Genomic DNA, 12,500 nt, shown 5'->3' with positions numbered 1-12,500 from the left:
ACTACAGAGGTGGAGGGTGTGTTTAAAGGAGAAAAAATAATAGAGGTTAAAGCTCTCATTTACATATATATATATATATATATATATATATATAGAGAGAGAGAGAGAGAGAGAGAGAGAGAGAGAGCAAGAGAGAGAGAAAGATATACAGTTGAAGTCGGAAGTTTACGTATAGCTTAGCCAAATACATTTAAACTCAGTTTTTCACAATTCCTGACATTTAATCCCAGTAAAAATTCCCTGTTTTAGGTCAGTCCGGATCACCACTTTATTTTAAGAATGTGAAATGTCAGAATAATAGTAGAGAGAGTGATTTATTTCAGCTTTGATTTATTTCATCACATTCCCAGTGGGTCAGAAGTTTACATACACTCAATTAGTATTTGGTAGCATTGCCTTTAAATTGTTTAACTTGGGTCAAACATTTCGGGTAGCTTTCCGCAAGCTTCCCACAATAAGTTGGGTGAATTTTGGACCATTCCTCCTGACAGAGCTGGTGTAACTGAGACAGGTTTGTAGGCCTCCTTGCTCGCACACACTTTTTCAGTTCTGCCCACAAATGTTCTATAGGATTGAGGTCAGGGCTTTGTGATGGCCACTCCAATACCTTGACTTTGTTGTCCTTAAGCCATTTCACCACAACTTTGAAAGTATGTTTGGGGTCATTCTCCATTTGGAAGATCCATCTGGAAGACCCAACTTCCAGACTGATGTCTTGAGATGTTGCTTCAATATATCCATCTATTTTGTGAAGTGCACCAGACCCTCCTGCTGTAAAGCACCCCCACAACATGATGCTGCTACCCCAGTGCTTCACGGTTGGGATGGTATTCTCTGGCTTGCAAGCCTGGCTTGCAAGCCACTGCTCCAAAACCGCCATAAAAAAGCTACGGTTTGCAACTGCACATGGGGTCAAAGATCATACTTTTTGAAGAAATGTCCTCTGGTCTGATGAAACAAAAATAGAACTGTTTAGCCATAATGACCATCATTATGTTTGGAGGAAAAAGGGGGAGGCTTGCAAGCCGAAGAACACCATCCCAACCGTGAAGCACTGGGGTAGCAGCATCATGTTGTGGGGGTGCTTTGCTGCAGGAGGGACTGGTGCACTTCACAAAATAGATGTCATCATGAGGGAGGAAAATTACGTCGATATTTTAAAGCAACATGTCAAGACATCAGTCAGGAAGTTAAAGCTTGTTCACAAATGGGTCTTCCAAATGGACAATGACCCCAATATAAAGTGATGGAGAGAGAGAGAGAGGGGAGGGAGAGAGATGGAGGGAGAGAGAACATGAATGTCATGTAGTCACCTACACACACTGATGGGAAAAGTTAGGTTTCAGATGGCTACGGACAAAGGGGCTAACACACAAACACACCCACACACACACACACAAATACACCCACGCACACACGCAGACATACACACACACTAAACGCTTCAATGATCCTGTACACGTCCATATCTCCTTCCAGGGAATAACAGCTGGAAGGTTTCAATGTTGTACTTTCTCCAGTGAAGGATTGATCTCTGTTTAGATATAGCCAACTCAATATAGCAGCATAACTCCAATGCAAAATAATATAGTAGGACTATATACGCTCCAGATAGACGATTCTATCCCCATTATAATCTCCTACGCTAACAGTCAAACTTTAAGTGATAATTGAAATTCTGAGCAAAACCTGGAGACAAAAAGAACAGCCATTAATGTGGGGAAATTGACTGCATGAGTAGCAGTGGAATGGAGGAATCTCTCAATTCACTTCAAGGGGCTTTATTAGGAAACATATGTTTACATTCCCAAAGCAAGTGAAATAGACAGTCAACACAAATTAAGTAAACAATAAAAATATTTATAGTAAATATTAAACTCACAAAAGTTTAATAAAGACTAAAGACATTTGTCTATATACAGTGTCTTCGGAAAGTATTCAGACCCCTTGACTTTTTCCACACTTTGTCACGTTACAGCCTTATTCTAAAATGGATTAAATGAACACAGAATCCTCAGCAATCTACACACAATACCGTATAATGACAAAGCAAACATAAATACCTTATCTATATAAGAATTCAGAACCTTTACTATAGACTCGCAAATGAGCTCAGTTGCATCCTGTTTCCATTGGTCATCCTTGAGATGTTTCTACAGCTGGATTGGAGCCCATCTGAGGTAAATTCATTTAATTGAACATCATTTGGAAAGGCACACACCTGTCTATATAAGGTCCCACAATTGACAGTGCATGTCAGAGCAAAAACCAAGCCATGAGGTTGAAGGAATTGTCCATAGACCTCCGAGACAGGAATGTGTCGAGGCACAGGTCTGAGGAAGGGTAACAACACATTTCTGCAGCATTGAAGGTCCAAGAACACAGTGGCCTTCATCATTCTTAAAAAGAAGAAGTTTGGAACCATTAAGACCCTTCTTAGAGCTGGCCGCCAGGCCAAACTTAGCAATCGGGGGAGAAGGGCCTTGATATTGGAGCTGACCAAGAACCTGATGGTTGGAGCTTGACCAAGAACCTGAGAGCTCTAGAGTTCCTCTGTGGAGATTGGAGAACCTTCCAGAAGGACAACCATCTATGCAGTACTCCACCAATCAGGCCTTTGTGGTGAAGTGGCTAGGCGGAAGTCACTCCTCAGTAAAAGTCACGACAGCCCACATGGATTTTGCCGAAAGGCAACTAAAGTCTCAGACCATGAGAAACAAGATTCCCTGGTCTGATGAAACCAAGATTGAACTCTTTGGCCTGAATACTAAGTGTCACGTCTGGAGGAAACCTGGCACAATCCCTACGGTGAAGCATGGTTGTGGCAACATCATGATGTAGGGATGTTTTTCAGCAGCAGGGACTGGCAGACTAGTCAGGATCGGGGCAAAGATGAACGGAGCAAAGTACAGAGAGAACCTTGATAAAAACTTGCTCCAGAGCACTCAGGATCTTGCAAACGTTCACCTTCCAACAGGATAACGACCCTAAGCACACAGCCAAGACAACGTAGGAGTGGCTTCAGGACAAGTCTCTGAATCTCCTTGAGTGGCCCAGCCAGAGCCCGGACTTGAACCAGATCGAACATCTCTAGAGAGACCTGAAAATAGCTGTGCAGCGACCCTCCCTATCCAACCTGACAGAGCTTGAGAGGATCTGCATAGAAGAATGAGAGAAACTCACCAAATACAGGTGTGCCAAGTGTCACGGCTGTTGAAGGATTAGGACCAAGGCACAGTGTTGTGAGCGTACATTTTCCTTTTTATTTGATAAAAGACGCCGAACAAAACAATGCTGTGACAGTACCCCACCAGGCTGGAGGGCTATACAGGAGGCATTGTCCTTGGCCGAGGCACCGGATACACTGGGTCGTGGAGGCGCACTGGAGGTCTCGAGCTAAGAGCCTGCACAACCCGTCCTGCCTGGATGGTGGCTTAGGCCGAGCACGTGCGGGGCGCAGGCACAGGACGCACTGGAGACACCTTGCGCAGAGCCGGAGCAGGATATCTTGGGCCATAGAGAGGTACTGGAGGTCTGGAGAGCAGGGCCTGGCTGGATTCTCACCCTAGCCCGGCAGATGTAGGGAGCTGGGATGTAGCGCACCGGGCTAAGAACGCGTAATGGAGACACCGTGCGCTCCACCGCATAACACGGTGCCTGACTAGTACGACGCCCGCCACGGTAAGCACGGGGAGTTGGCTCAGGTCTCCAACCTGACTCTGCCACACTCCACGCTTCCTTGCCAGCCGTGTTCCCTCATAGCGTCGCCTCTCAGCTTTAGCTCCTTCCAGTTCCTCCCGTGGACGGCGATACTCCCCAGCCTGCCTCCAGGGTCCTTTCCCGTCCAGGATTTCCTCCCATGTCCAGGAGTCCATTACACGCTGCTCCTTCATACCACACTGCTTGGTCCGTTGGTGGTGGGAAGTTCTGTCACGGCTGTTGAAGGATTAGGACCAAGGCACAGCGTGGTGAGCATACATTTTCATTTTTATGTGATAAAAGACGCCGAACAAAACAATACACACTTCAAAACATAAGGAGGAAAAAGGGCTGCCTAAGTATGGTTCCCAATCAGAGACAACGATAGACAGCTGTCCCTGATTGAGAACCATACCCGGCCAAAACATAGAAATGCAAAAATCATAGATTACAAAACATAGAATACCCACCCCAAATCACACCCTGACCAAACCAAATAGAGACATAAATAGGCTCTCCAAGCTTGTAGCATCATAATCAAGAAGACTCCCTGCCAAAGGTGCTTCAACAACGTACTAGGTAAAGGGTCTGAATACTTATGTTACCGTTATATTTCAGTTACGTATTATTTATACATTTGCAAAAGTGTAAAAAAAAAGGTTTCGCTTTGTCATTATGGGGTATTGTGTGATGACTGATGAGTGAAAAAAACTATTTCATCCATTTTAGAATAAGGCTGTTACGTAACAAAATGTGAAAGAAGTCAAGGGGTCTGAATACTTTCCGAATGCACTGTGCAGTGTTGAAATGATGTGCAAAAGGAAAAATAAAGAAACATATGTGTTTACAATGGTGTTTGTTCTGCACTGGTTTCCCTTTTCTCGTGGCAACAGGTCACAAATATTCATGCTGTGATGGCACACTGTGGAATTTCAGCCAATAGATATGGGAGTTTATCAAAATTGGATATATTTTTTAATTCTTTGTGGGTCTGTGTAATCTGAGGGAAATTTGTGTCTCTAATATGATCATACATTTGGCAGGCAAGGAAGTGCAGCTCAGTTTCCAGCTCATTTTGTGGGCAGTGTGCACATAGCTTGTCATCTCTTGAGAACTATCATGGCAATGCTCACTGAGTCAAAGCTTTCCTTAAGTTTGGATCAGTCACAGTGGTCAGGTATTCTGCCACTGTGTACTCTGTGGTTAGTGCCAAATAGCATTCTAGTTTGCTCAGTTTTTGTGTTAATTCTTTCCAATGTGTCAAGTAATTATCTCTTTGTTTTCTAATGATTTGGTTGGGTCTAATTGTGTTGCTGTCCTGGGGCTCTGTGGGGTCTGTTTGTGTTTGTGAACAGAGCCCCAGGACCAGCTTGCTTAGGGAACTTTTCCAGGTTCATCTCTCTGTAGGCGATGGTTTTGTTATGGGAAGTTTGGGAATCGCTTCCTTTTAGGTGGTTGTAGAATTGAACGGCTCTTTTTTGGATTGTGATAATCAGTGGGTATCGGCCTTACTCTGCTCTGCATGCATATTATTTGGTGTTTTACGTTGTACACGGAGCATACTTTTGCAGAATTATGCATGCAGTCTCAATTTGGTGTATTGAATTTTATGTTCATTTTGATGGTATAGAAGGCCCTTCTTGCCTTGTGTCTCAGATCGTTTACAGCTTTGTGGAAGTTACCTGTGGCCCTGATGTTAAGAACAAGGTACGTATTGTTATATTCTCCACCCGGCACAGCCAGAGGACTGGCCACCCCTTATAGCCTGGTTCCTCTCTAGGTTTCTTCCTAGGTACTGGCCTTTCTAGGAAGTTTTTCCTAGCCACCGTGCTTCTACACCTGCATTGCTTGCTGTTTGGGGTTTTAGGCTGGGTTTCTGTACAGCATTTTGTGACAGCTGATATAAGAAGGGCATCATAAATACATTTGATTGATTGATTGATTGATTGTTTTTTAGGTGCTCTAGGGCAATGGTATCTAGATGGAATTTGTATTTGTGGTCCTGGCACCTGGACCTTTTTTGGAGCACCATTATTTTTGTCATACTGAGATTTACTGTCTGGCAGAACCTGTGCAGAAGATCTAGGTGCTGGTGTAGGCCCTCCTTGGTTGGGGACAGAAGCACAAGTGACATTAGGGATCATACATAGGCTTTCACCTGGATTCACCTAGTCAGTCTATGTCGTGGAAAGAGTAGCTGTTCCTAATGTTTTATACATGTCTCTCTCGCTCACTCTCTCGCTCTCTCACTTCCCCTATGTTCTCACACCCTCTTTCTCTCTCTCTCCCTCTCTCACTCTTTCTCTTTTCCTAGCACAGCTGTGTGGATGAAGTGTTTTGGTCATGTATGATAAAATTTGCAAAGCTTACCCTTGATTTCAGCTCAGCTACAAATCTCCAAAGTGCTTCTCTGATTAGGTTACTGGATAACTCTTGAATCCTTCCATGCACGACATTTGAACACACCAAGCCTGAGGCTGTTTAACACTTTAAAACATTGGAGAACATGCTTTGAATTTCATAATGCAGGCTATCTGCTTGTCCAGCGTCATACACCTACACGTACAGTACTGTAGAGAACAGTGTACTGTAGAGAAAAGTGTTCTGTAGAGAACAGTGTTCTGTAGAGAACAGTGTACTGTAGAGAACAGTGTTCTGTAGAGAACAGTGCACTGTAGAGAACAGTGTACTGTAGAGAATAGTGTACTGTAGAGAACATTGTACCGTAGAGAACAGTGCACTGTAGAGAACAGTGTACTGTAGAGAACAGTGTACTGTAGAGAACAGTGTACTGTAGAGAACAGTGTACTGTAGAGAACATTGTACCGTAGAGAACAGTGTACTGTAGAGAACAGTGTACTGTAGAGAACAGTGTACTGTAGAGAACAGTGTACTGTAGAGAACTGTGTTCTGTAGAGAACAGTGTACTGTAGAGAACATTGTACCGTAGAGAACAGTGCACTGTAGAGAACAGTGTACTGTAGAGAACAGTGTACTGTAGAGAACAGTGCACTGTAGAGAACAGTGTACTGTAGAGAACAGTGTACTGTAGAGAACATTGTACTGTAGAGAACAGTGCACTGTAGAGAACAGTGTACTGTAGAGAACATTGTACCGTAGAGAACAGTGTACTGTAGAGAACAGTGTACTGTAGAGAACAGTGTACTGTAGAGAACAGTGTACTGTAGAGAACTGTGTTCTGTAGAGAACAGTGTACTGTAGAGAACATTGTACCGTAGAGAATAGTGTACTGTAGAGAACATTGTACCGTAGAGAACAGTGTACTGTAGAGAACAGTGTACTGTAGAGAACAGTGTACTGTAGAGAACAGTGTACTGTAGAGAACTGTGTTCTGTAGAGAACAGTGTACTGTAGAGAACATTGTACCGTAGAGAACAGTGCACTGTAGAGAACAGTGTACTGTAGAGAACAGTGTACTGTAGAGAACAGTGCACTGTAGAGAACAGTGTACTGTAGAGAACAGTGTACTGTAGAGAACATTGTACTGTAGAGAACAGTGCACTGTAGAGAACAGTGTACTGTAGAGAACATTGTACTGTAGAGAACATTGTCAGTGTTCTAGCCTTAGAAATTATGTTTTTAGTCTAAGAGAGGGAAAGAGTGAAGGAGAGAGGAGTAAATGAGAGCAGAGTGATGGAGAGAGGGAGGGAGAGAGTACTATATGATGCCTCCAGGCATATCAGAAACATCCACTTCAGACGCTCTAGACAGAACGACAAACACACAACCATTAAGATTCTGACTCTACCAGAGAATGGAGGGGGGAAGAGATAGTGAGAGAGAGGGAGTGAGGGAGTGCAAGTGAGAAAGTGTGAAAAAGAGACTCAGCCATCAATATCACAGATCTTAAATTGAATGTAGTGATTGTAAGGGAGCATGTTGCATAAATCATATTAATTTCCTCTCTTACCCATTGTTTCTACTATCTCCTGCCTTACTGTATCAATAGAATCACTAGTGTCTCTAATGTCTTACTGTATCTCTAGTATCACCACTGTATCTAATGTCTTACTGTATCAATAGAATCACTAGTGTCTCTAATGTCTTACTGTATCTATAGTATCACTACTGTATCTAATGTCTTACTGTATCTATAGTATCACCACTGTATCTAATGTCTTACTGTATCAATAGAATCACTAGTGTCTCTAATGTCTTCCTGTATCTATAGTATCACTACTGTATCTAATGTCTTACTGTATCTATAGTATCACCACTGTATCTAATGTCTTACTGTATCAATAGAATCACTTGTGTCTCTAATGTCTTACTGTATCTATAGTATCACTACTGTATCTAATGCCTTACTGTATCAATAGTATCACTAGTGTCTCTAATGTCTTACTGTATCTCTAGTATCACTACTGTCTCTAATGTCTTACTGTATCCCTACTATCCCTACTGTCTCAATTGTTTTACTTTATTTCTAATATCCCTACTGTCTCTTAGGTATTACGGTAGCACACAGGAGTAGACTAGAGTAGACTATGTCCCTCCTGTCTTACCGTAGCACACAGGAGTAGAGGCCCACGTCCTGCAGGTCGGCCGGTCTGAACCAGATGGCGTCCTCCTCCTTGCTCATGCGCACGCCGTTGAAGGAGATGGGCTCCTCAAAGTCTCCGTGGCCCAGGCCAGAGCTGCGGTACCACATGAGGCTGAGGCCGACGCTCTGAGCCTGGCTGTAGTTGGCCCTGATGTAGCCGTAGAACAGGGCACACTTCAGCCTCACCGGCTCCCCCTTCAACACACGGTACTTCAGGTAGTCCACCGACCAGTCCGTACAGCCGTCAACTATGGAAGGAAAGAGAGAGACGGAGAGAGATAGAGACAATTAGGATGTGATTATATTCTATTGAGCAGTCCGTACAACCGTCAACTATTGGGGGTCACCTATGTGACCTCTGTAGATGCTAAATCGTTGTGTGTTTAGTAGGTTTGTGTGTGTGTGCTGTCATACACTCAGTGACTCAGCCAGAGAGGAAAACTGTCATACACTCAATGACGCAGCCAGAGAGGAAAACAGTTATACACAGTGACTCAGTCAGAGAGGAAAACAGTCATACACTCAGTGACTCCTTCAGAGAGGAAAACAGTCATACACTCAGTGACTCCTTCAGAGAGGAAAACAATCATACACTCAGTGACTCCTTCAGAGAGGAAAACAGTCATACACTCAGTGACTCCTTCAGAGAGGAAAACAATCATACACTCAGTGACTCCTTCAGAGAGGAAAACGTTCATATACTCAGTGACTCCTTCAGAGAGGAAAACAGTCATACACTCAGTGACTCCTTCAGAGAGGAAAACAGTCATACACTCAGTGACTCCTTCAGAGAGGAAAACCATCATCCACTCAGTGACTCCTTCAGAGAGGAAAACCATCATTCACTCAGTGACTCCTTCAGAGAGGAAAACAGTCATACACTCAGTGACTCCTTCAGAGAGGAAAACAGTCATACACTCAGTGACTCCTTCAGAGAGGAAAACAGTCATACACTCAGTGACTCCTTCAGAGAGGAAAACAGTCATACACTCAGTGACTCCTTCAGAGAGGAAAACAGTTATACACTCAGTGACTCCTTCAGAGAGGAAAACCATCATTCACTCAGTGACTCCTTCAGAGAGGAAAACAGTCATACACTCAGTGACTCCTTCAGAGAGGAAAACGTTCATATACTCAGTGACTCCTTCAGAGAGGAAAACAGTCATACACTCAGTGACTCCTTCAGAGAGGAAAACAGTCATACACTCAGTGACTCCTTCAGAGAGGAAAACGTTCATATACTCAGTGACTCCTTCAGAGAGGAAAACAGTCATACACTCAGTGACTCCTTCAGAGAGGAAAACGTTCATATACTCAGTGACTCCTTCAGAGAGGAAAACAATCATACACTCAGTGACTCCTTCAGAGAGGAAAACAGTCATACACTCAGTGACTCCTTCAGAGAGGAAAACGTTCATATACACAGTGACCCAGCCAGAGGGGGAAAAATCATACACAGTGACCCAGTCAGAGGGGGAAAAATCATACACAACGACTCAGCCAGAGGGGGAAACAATCATACACAGTGACTCAGCCAGAGGGGAAAACAATCATACACTCAGTGACTCAGTCAGAGAGGAAAACAGTTATACACAGTGACTCAGCCAGAGGGGAAAACAATCATACACTCAGTGACTCCTTCAGAGAGGAAAACAATCATACACTCAGTGACTCCTTCAGAGAGGAAAACCATCATTCACTCAGTGACTCCTTCAGAGAGGAAAACAGTCATACACTCAGTGACTCCTTCAGAGAGGAAAACAATCATACACTCAGTGACTCCTTCAGAGAGGAAAACCATCATGCACTCAGTGACTCCTTCAGAGAGGAAAACAGTCATACACTCAGTGACTCCTTCAGAGAGGAAAACAGTTATACACTCAGTGACTCCTTCAGAGAGGAAAACAGTCATACACTCAGTGACTCCTTCAGAGAGGAAAACAGTCATACACTCAGTGACTCCTTCAGAGAGGAAAACAGTCATACACTCAGTGACTCCTTCAGAGAGGAAAACAGTCATACACTCAGTGACTCCTTCAGAGAGGAAAACAGTTATACACTCAGTGACTCCTTCAGAGAGGAAAACAGTCATACACTCAGTGACTCCTTCAGAGAGGAAAACAATCATACACTCAGTGACTCCTTCAGAGAGGAAAACAGTTATACACTCAGTGACTCCTTCAGAGAGGAAAACAATCATACACTCAGTGACTCCTTCAGAGAGGAAAACAGTTATACACTCAGTGACTCCTTCAGAGAGGAAAACAGTCATACACTCAGTGACTCCTTCAGAGAGGAAAACGTTCATATACTCAGTGACTCGTTGACTCATCCAGAGGGGAAGAAAGTTAAATCTCTATCCCCTATTTGGATCCCCATTCGCTCAATGTCATCTCTCTGGGCATGTGGGATGTTAAGTCATCACTTTTTCATTTGTAAGAAGTTGCTACAATGGCGTCAATGGTGGTTACTAAGGCTAGCGTCAGATATCATGTTGAATGTTAACTCTAGCTAGCTCTTTAGCTGGAGATATTTAGTGCAGTTGGAGGCTAACATTGCTAGCATGGATGAAATCTATAAGAAAATGTTTTGATAAAACGTTGAATATGGCCTTTACTACTAAAGGCCATAGAAATGCATTGAATAACACAGTGTTTGTTCAAATTCTAGGAGATATAAGTAGCTCAGGAAATATTTGATTTAATACTGTATTTTTTACACTTGGCCAGTTAACCCACTTTTTGGGCAGGCACAAAACTACCTTCAAACTTGCATTCATTATTTTAAACATGTACCGGTTACCTTCAGATGAGTCCCAAGACACATGGGAGTGTCAGGATGTCTCATGGTCTGACAAACACCTTCACTGCAGATGAGTCCCAAGACACATGGGATTGTCAGGATGTCTCATGGTCTGACAAACACCTTCACTGCAGATGAGTCCCAAGACACATGGGATTGTCAGGATGTCTCATGGTCTGACAAACACCTTCACTGCAGATGAGTCCCAAGACACATGGGATTGTCCGGATGTCTCATGGTCTGACAAACACCTTCACTGCAGATGAGTCCCAAGACACATGGGATTGTCCGGATGTCTCATGGTCTGACAAACACCTTCACTGCAGATGAGTCCCAAGACACATGGGATTGTCCGGATGTCTCATGGTCTGACAAACACCTTGTAACATCGGCAGATGCGGTGGATTGGTGCATTTTTTTAAATTTAATTGAATTTATTTCACCTTTATTTAACCAGGTAGGCTAGTTGAGAACAAGTTCTAATTTACAACTGCGACCTGGCCAAGATAAATCATAGCAGTGTGAACAGACAACACAGAGTTACACATGGAGTAAACAATTAACAAGTCAATAATACAGTAAAGAAAAAAGGAAAAAAAGAGTCTATATACATTGTGTGCAAAAGGCATGAGGAGGTAGGCGAATAATTACAATTTTGCAGATTAACACAGGAGTGATAAATTATCAGATGGTCATGTACAGGTAGAGATATTGGTGTGCAAAAGAGCAGAAAAGTAAATAAATATAAACAATATGGGGATGAGGTAGGTAAAATTGGGTGGGCTATTTACCGATAGACTATGTACAGCTGCAGCGATCGGTTAGCTGCTCAGATAGCAGATGTTTGAAGTTGGTGAGGGAGATCCAATGAAAAAAATATATCTCTAGTTTAAAATGACAGATTTTGATGGGGATTTTTTAAATTATGTTACTTAGGGGTTTTTAAAGTTGCTTAAGGCCCTTCAAGGTTAACTTTCAGTTTCATGTCTGGATAAAGGGTAGGGTATTGACCCAGCAGGAATGAGGGGGAGGATCTTTGTTGAGCTAAACATTTGGTGATTTCTTGTCTTCTGCTCCCATGGTGACAGACAGGTTAACCCACGGCCAGCAATAAGTCTAGGACTAATTAGGCATAACTTGTTTACAGTATTGTGCACTGTGTGTGTGTGTGGTGGGGTGTGTGTGTGTGTGTGTGTGTGTGTGTGTGTGTGTGTGTGTGTGTGTGTGTGTGTGTGTGTGTGTGTGTGTGTGTGGAAAGTGATAGAGCAAAGTACCCCTAATGTGTGCCTGTCTGAGCGATACAGAACACTCACAGGGACAACTACACTTGTAATTAATGCCCCTAATTACCAGAGCTGAAGTTGTGTGTGTGTGTTATATGAGTGTGTGTGTGTGTGTCTGCCTAATTATTCCTCTTAATTAGCAGTAGGCCTGT

General features: G+C 43.2%; 1 protein-coding gene across 3 annotated transcripts in view; it reads right to left on the bottom strand.

The window, feature by feature from the left end:
* Positions 1-12,500, bottom strand: part of LOC110504643 (interleukin-1 receptor accessory protein-like 1-B) — a 455,299-nt gene that overhangs the window by 263,156 nt on the left and 179,643 nt on the right. For all 3 annotated transcript variants that reach the window (XM_036975074.2, XM_036975075.2, XM_036975072.2), the window contains exon 3: positions 8,226-8,511. In XM_036975074.2, coding sequence (XP_036830969.1) covers positions 8,226-8,511 — 286 coding nt within the window. The remainder of the gene's footprint in view (positions 1-8,225; positions 8,512-12,500) is intronic.

This window comes from Oncorhynchus mykiss, chromosome 3, assembly GCF_057628025.1.
Source record: "Oncorhynchus mykiss isolate SJ-2025 chromosome 3, ASM5762802v1, whole genome shotgun sequence".
Lineage (NCBI taxonomy): Eukaryota > Metazoa > Chordata > Actinopteri > Salmoniformes > Salmonidae > Oncorhynchus > Oncorhynchus mykiss.
Note: the sequence above shows the minus strand (reverse complement) of the source record. Positions and strands in the feature narration are given on the sequence as shown.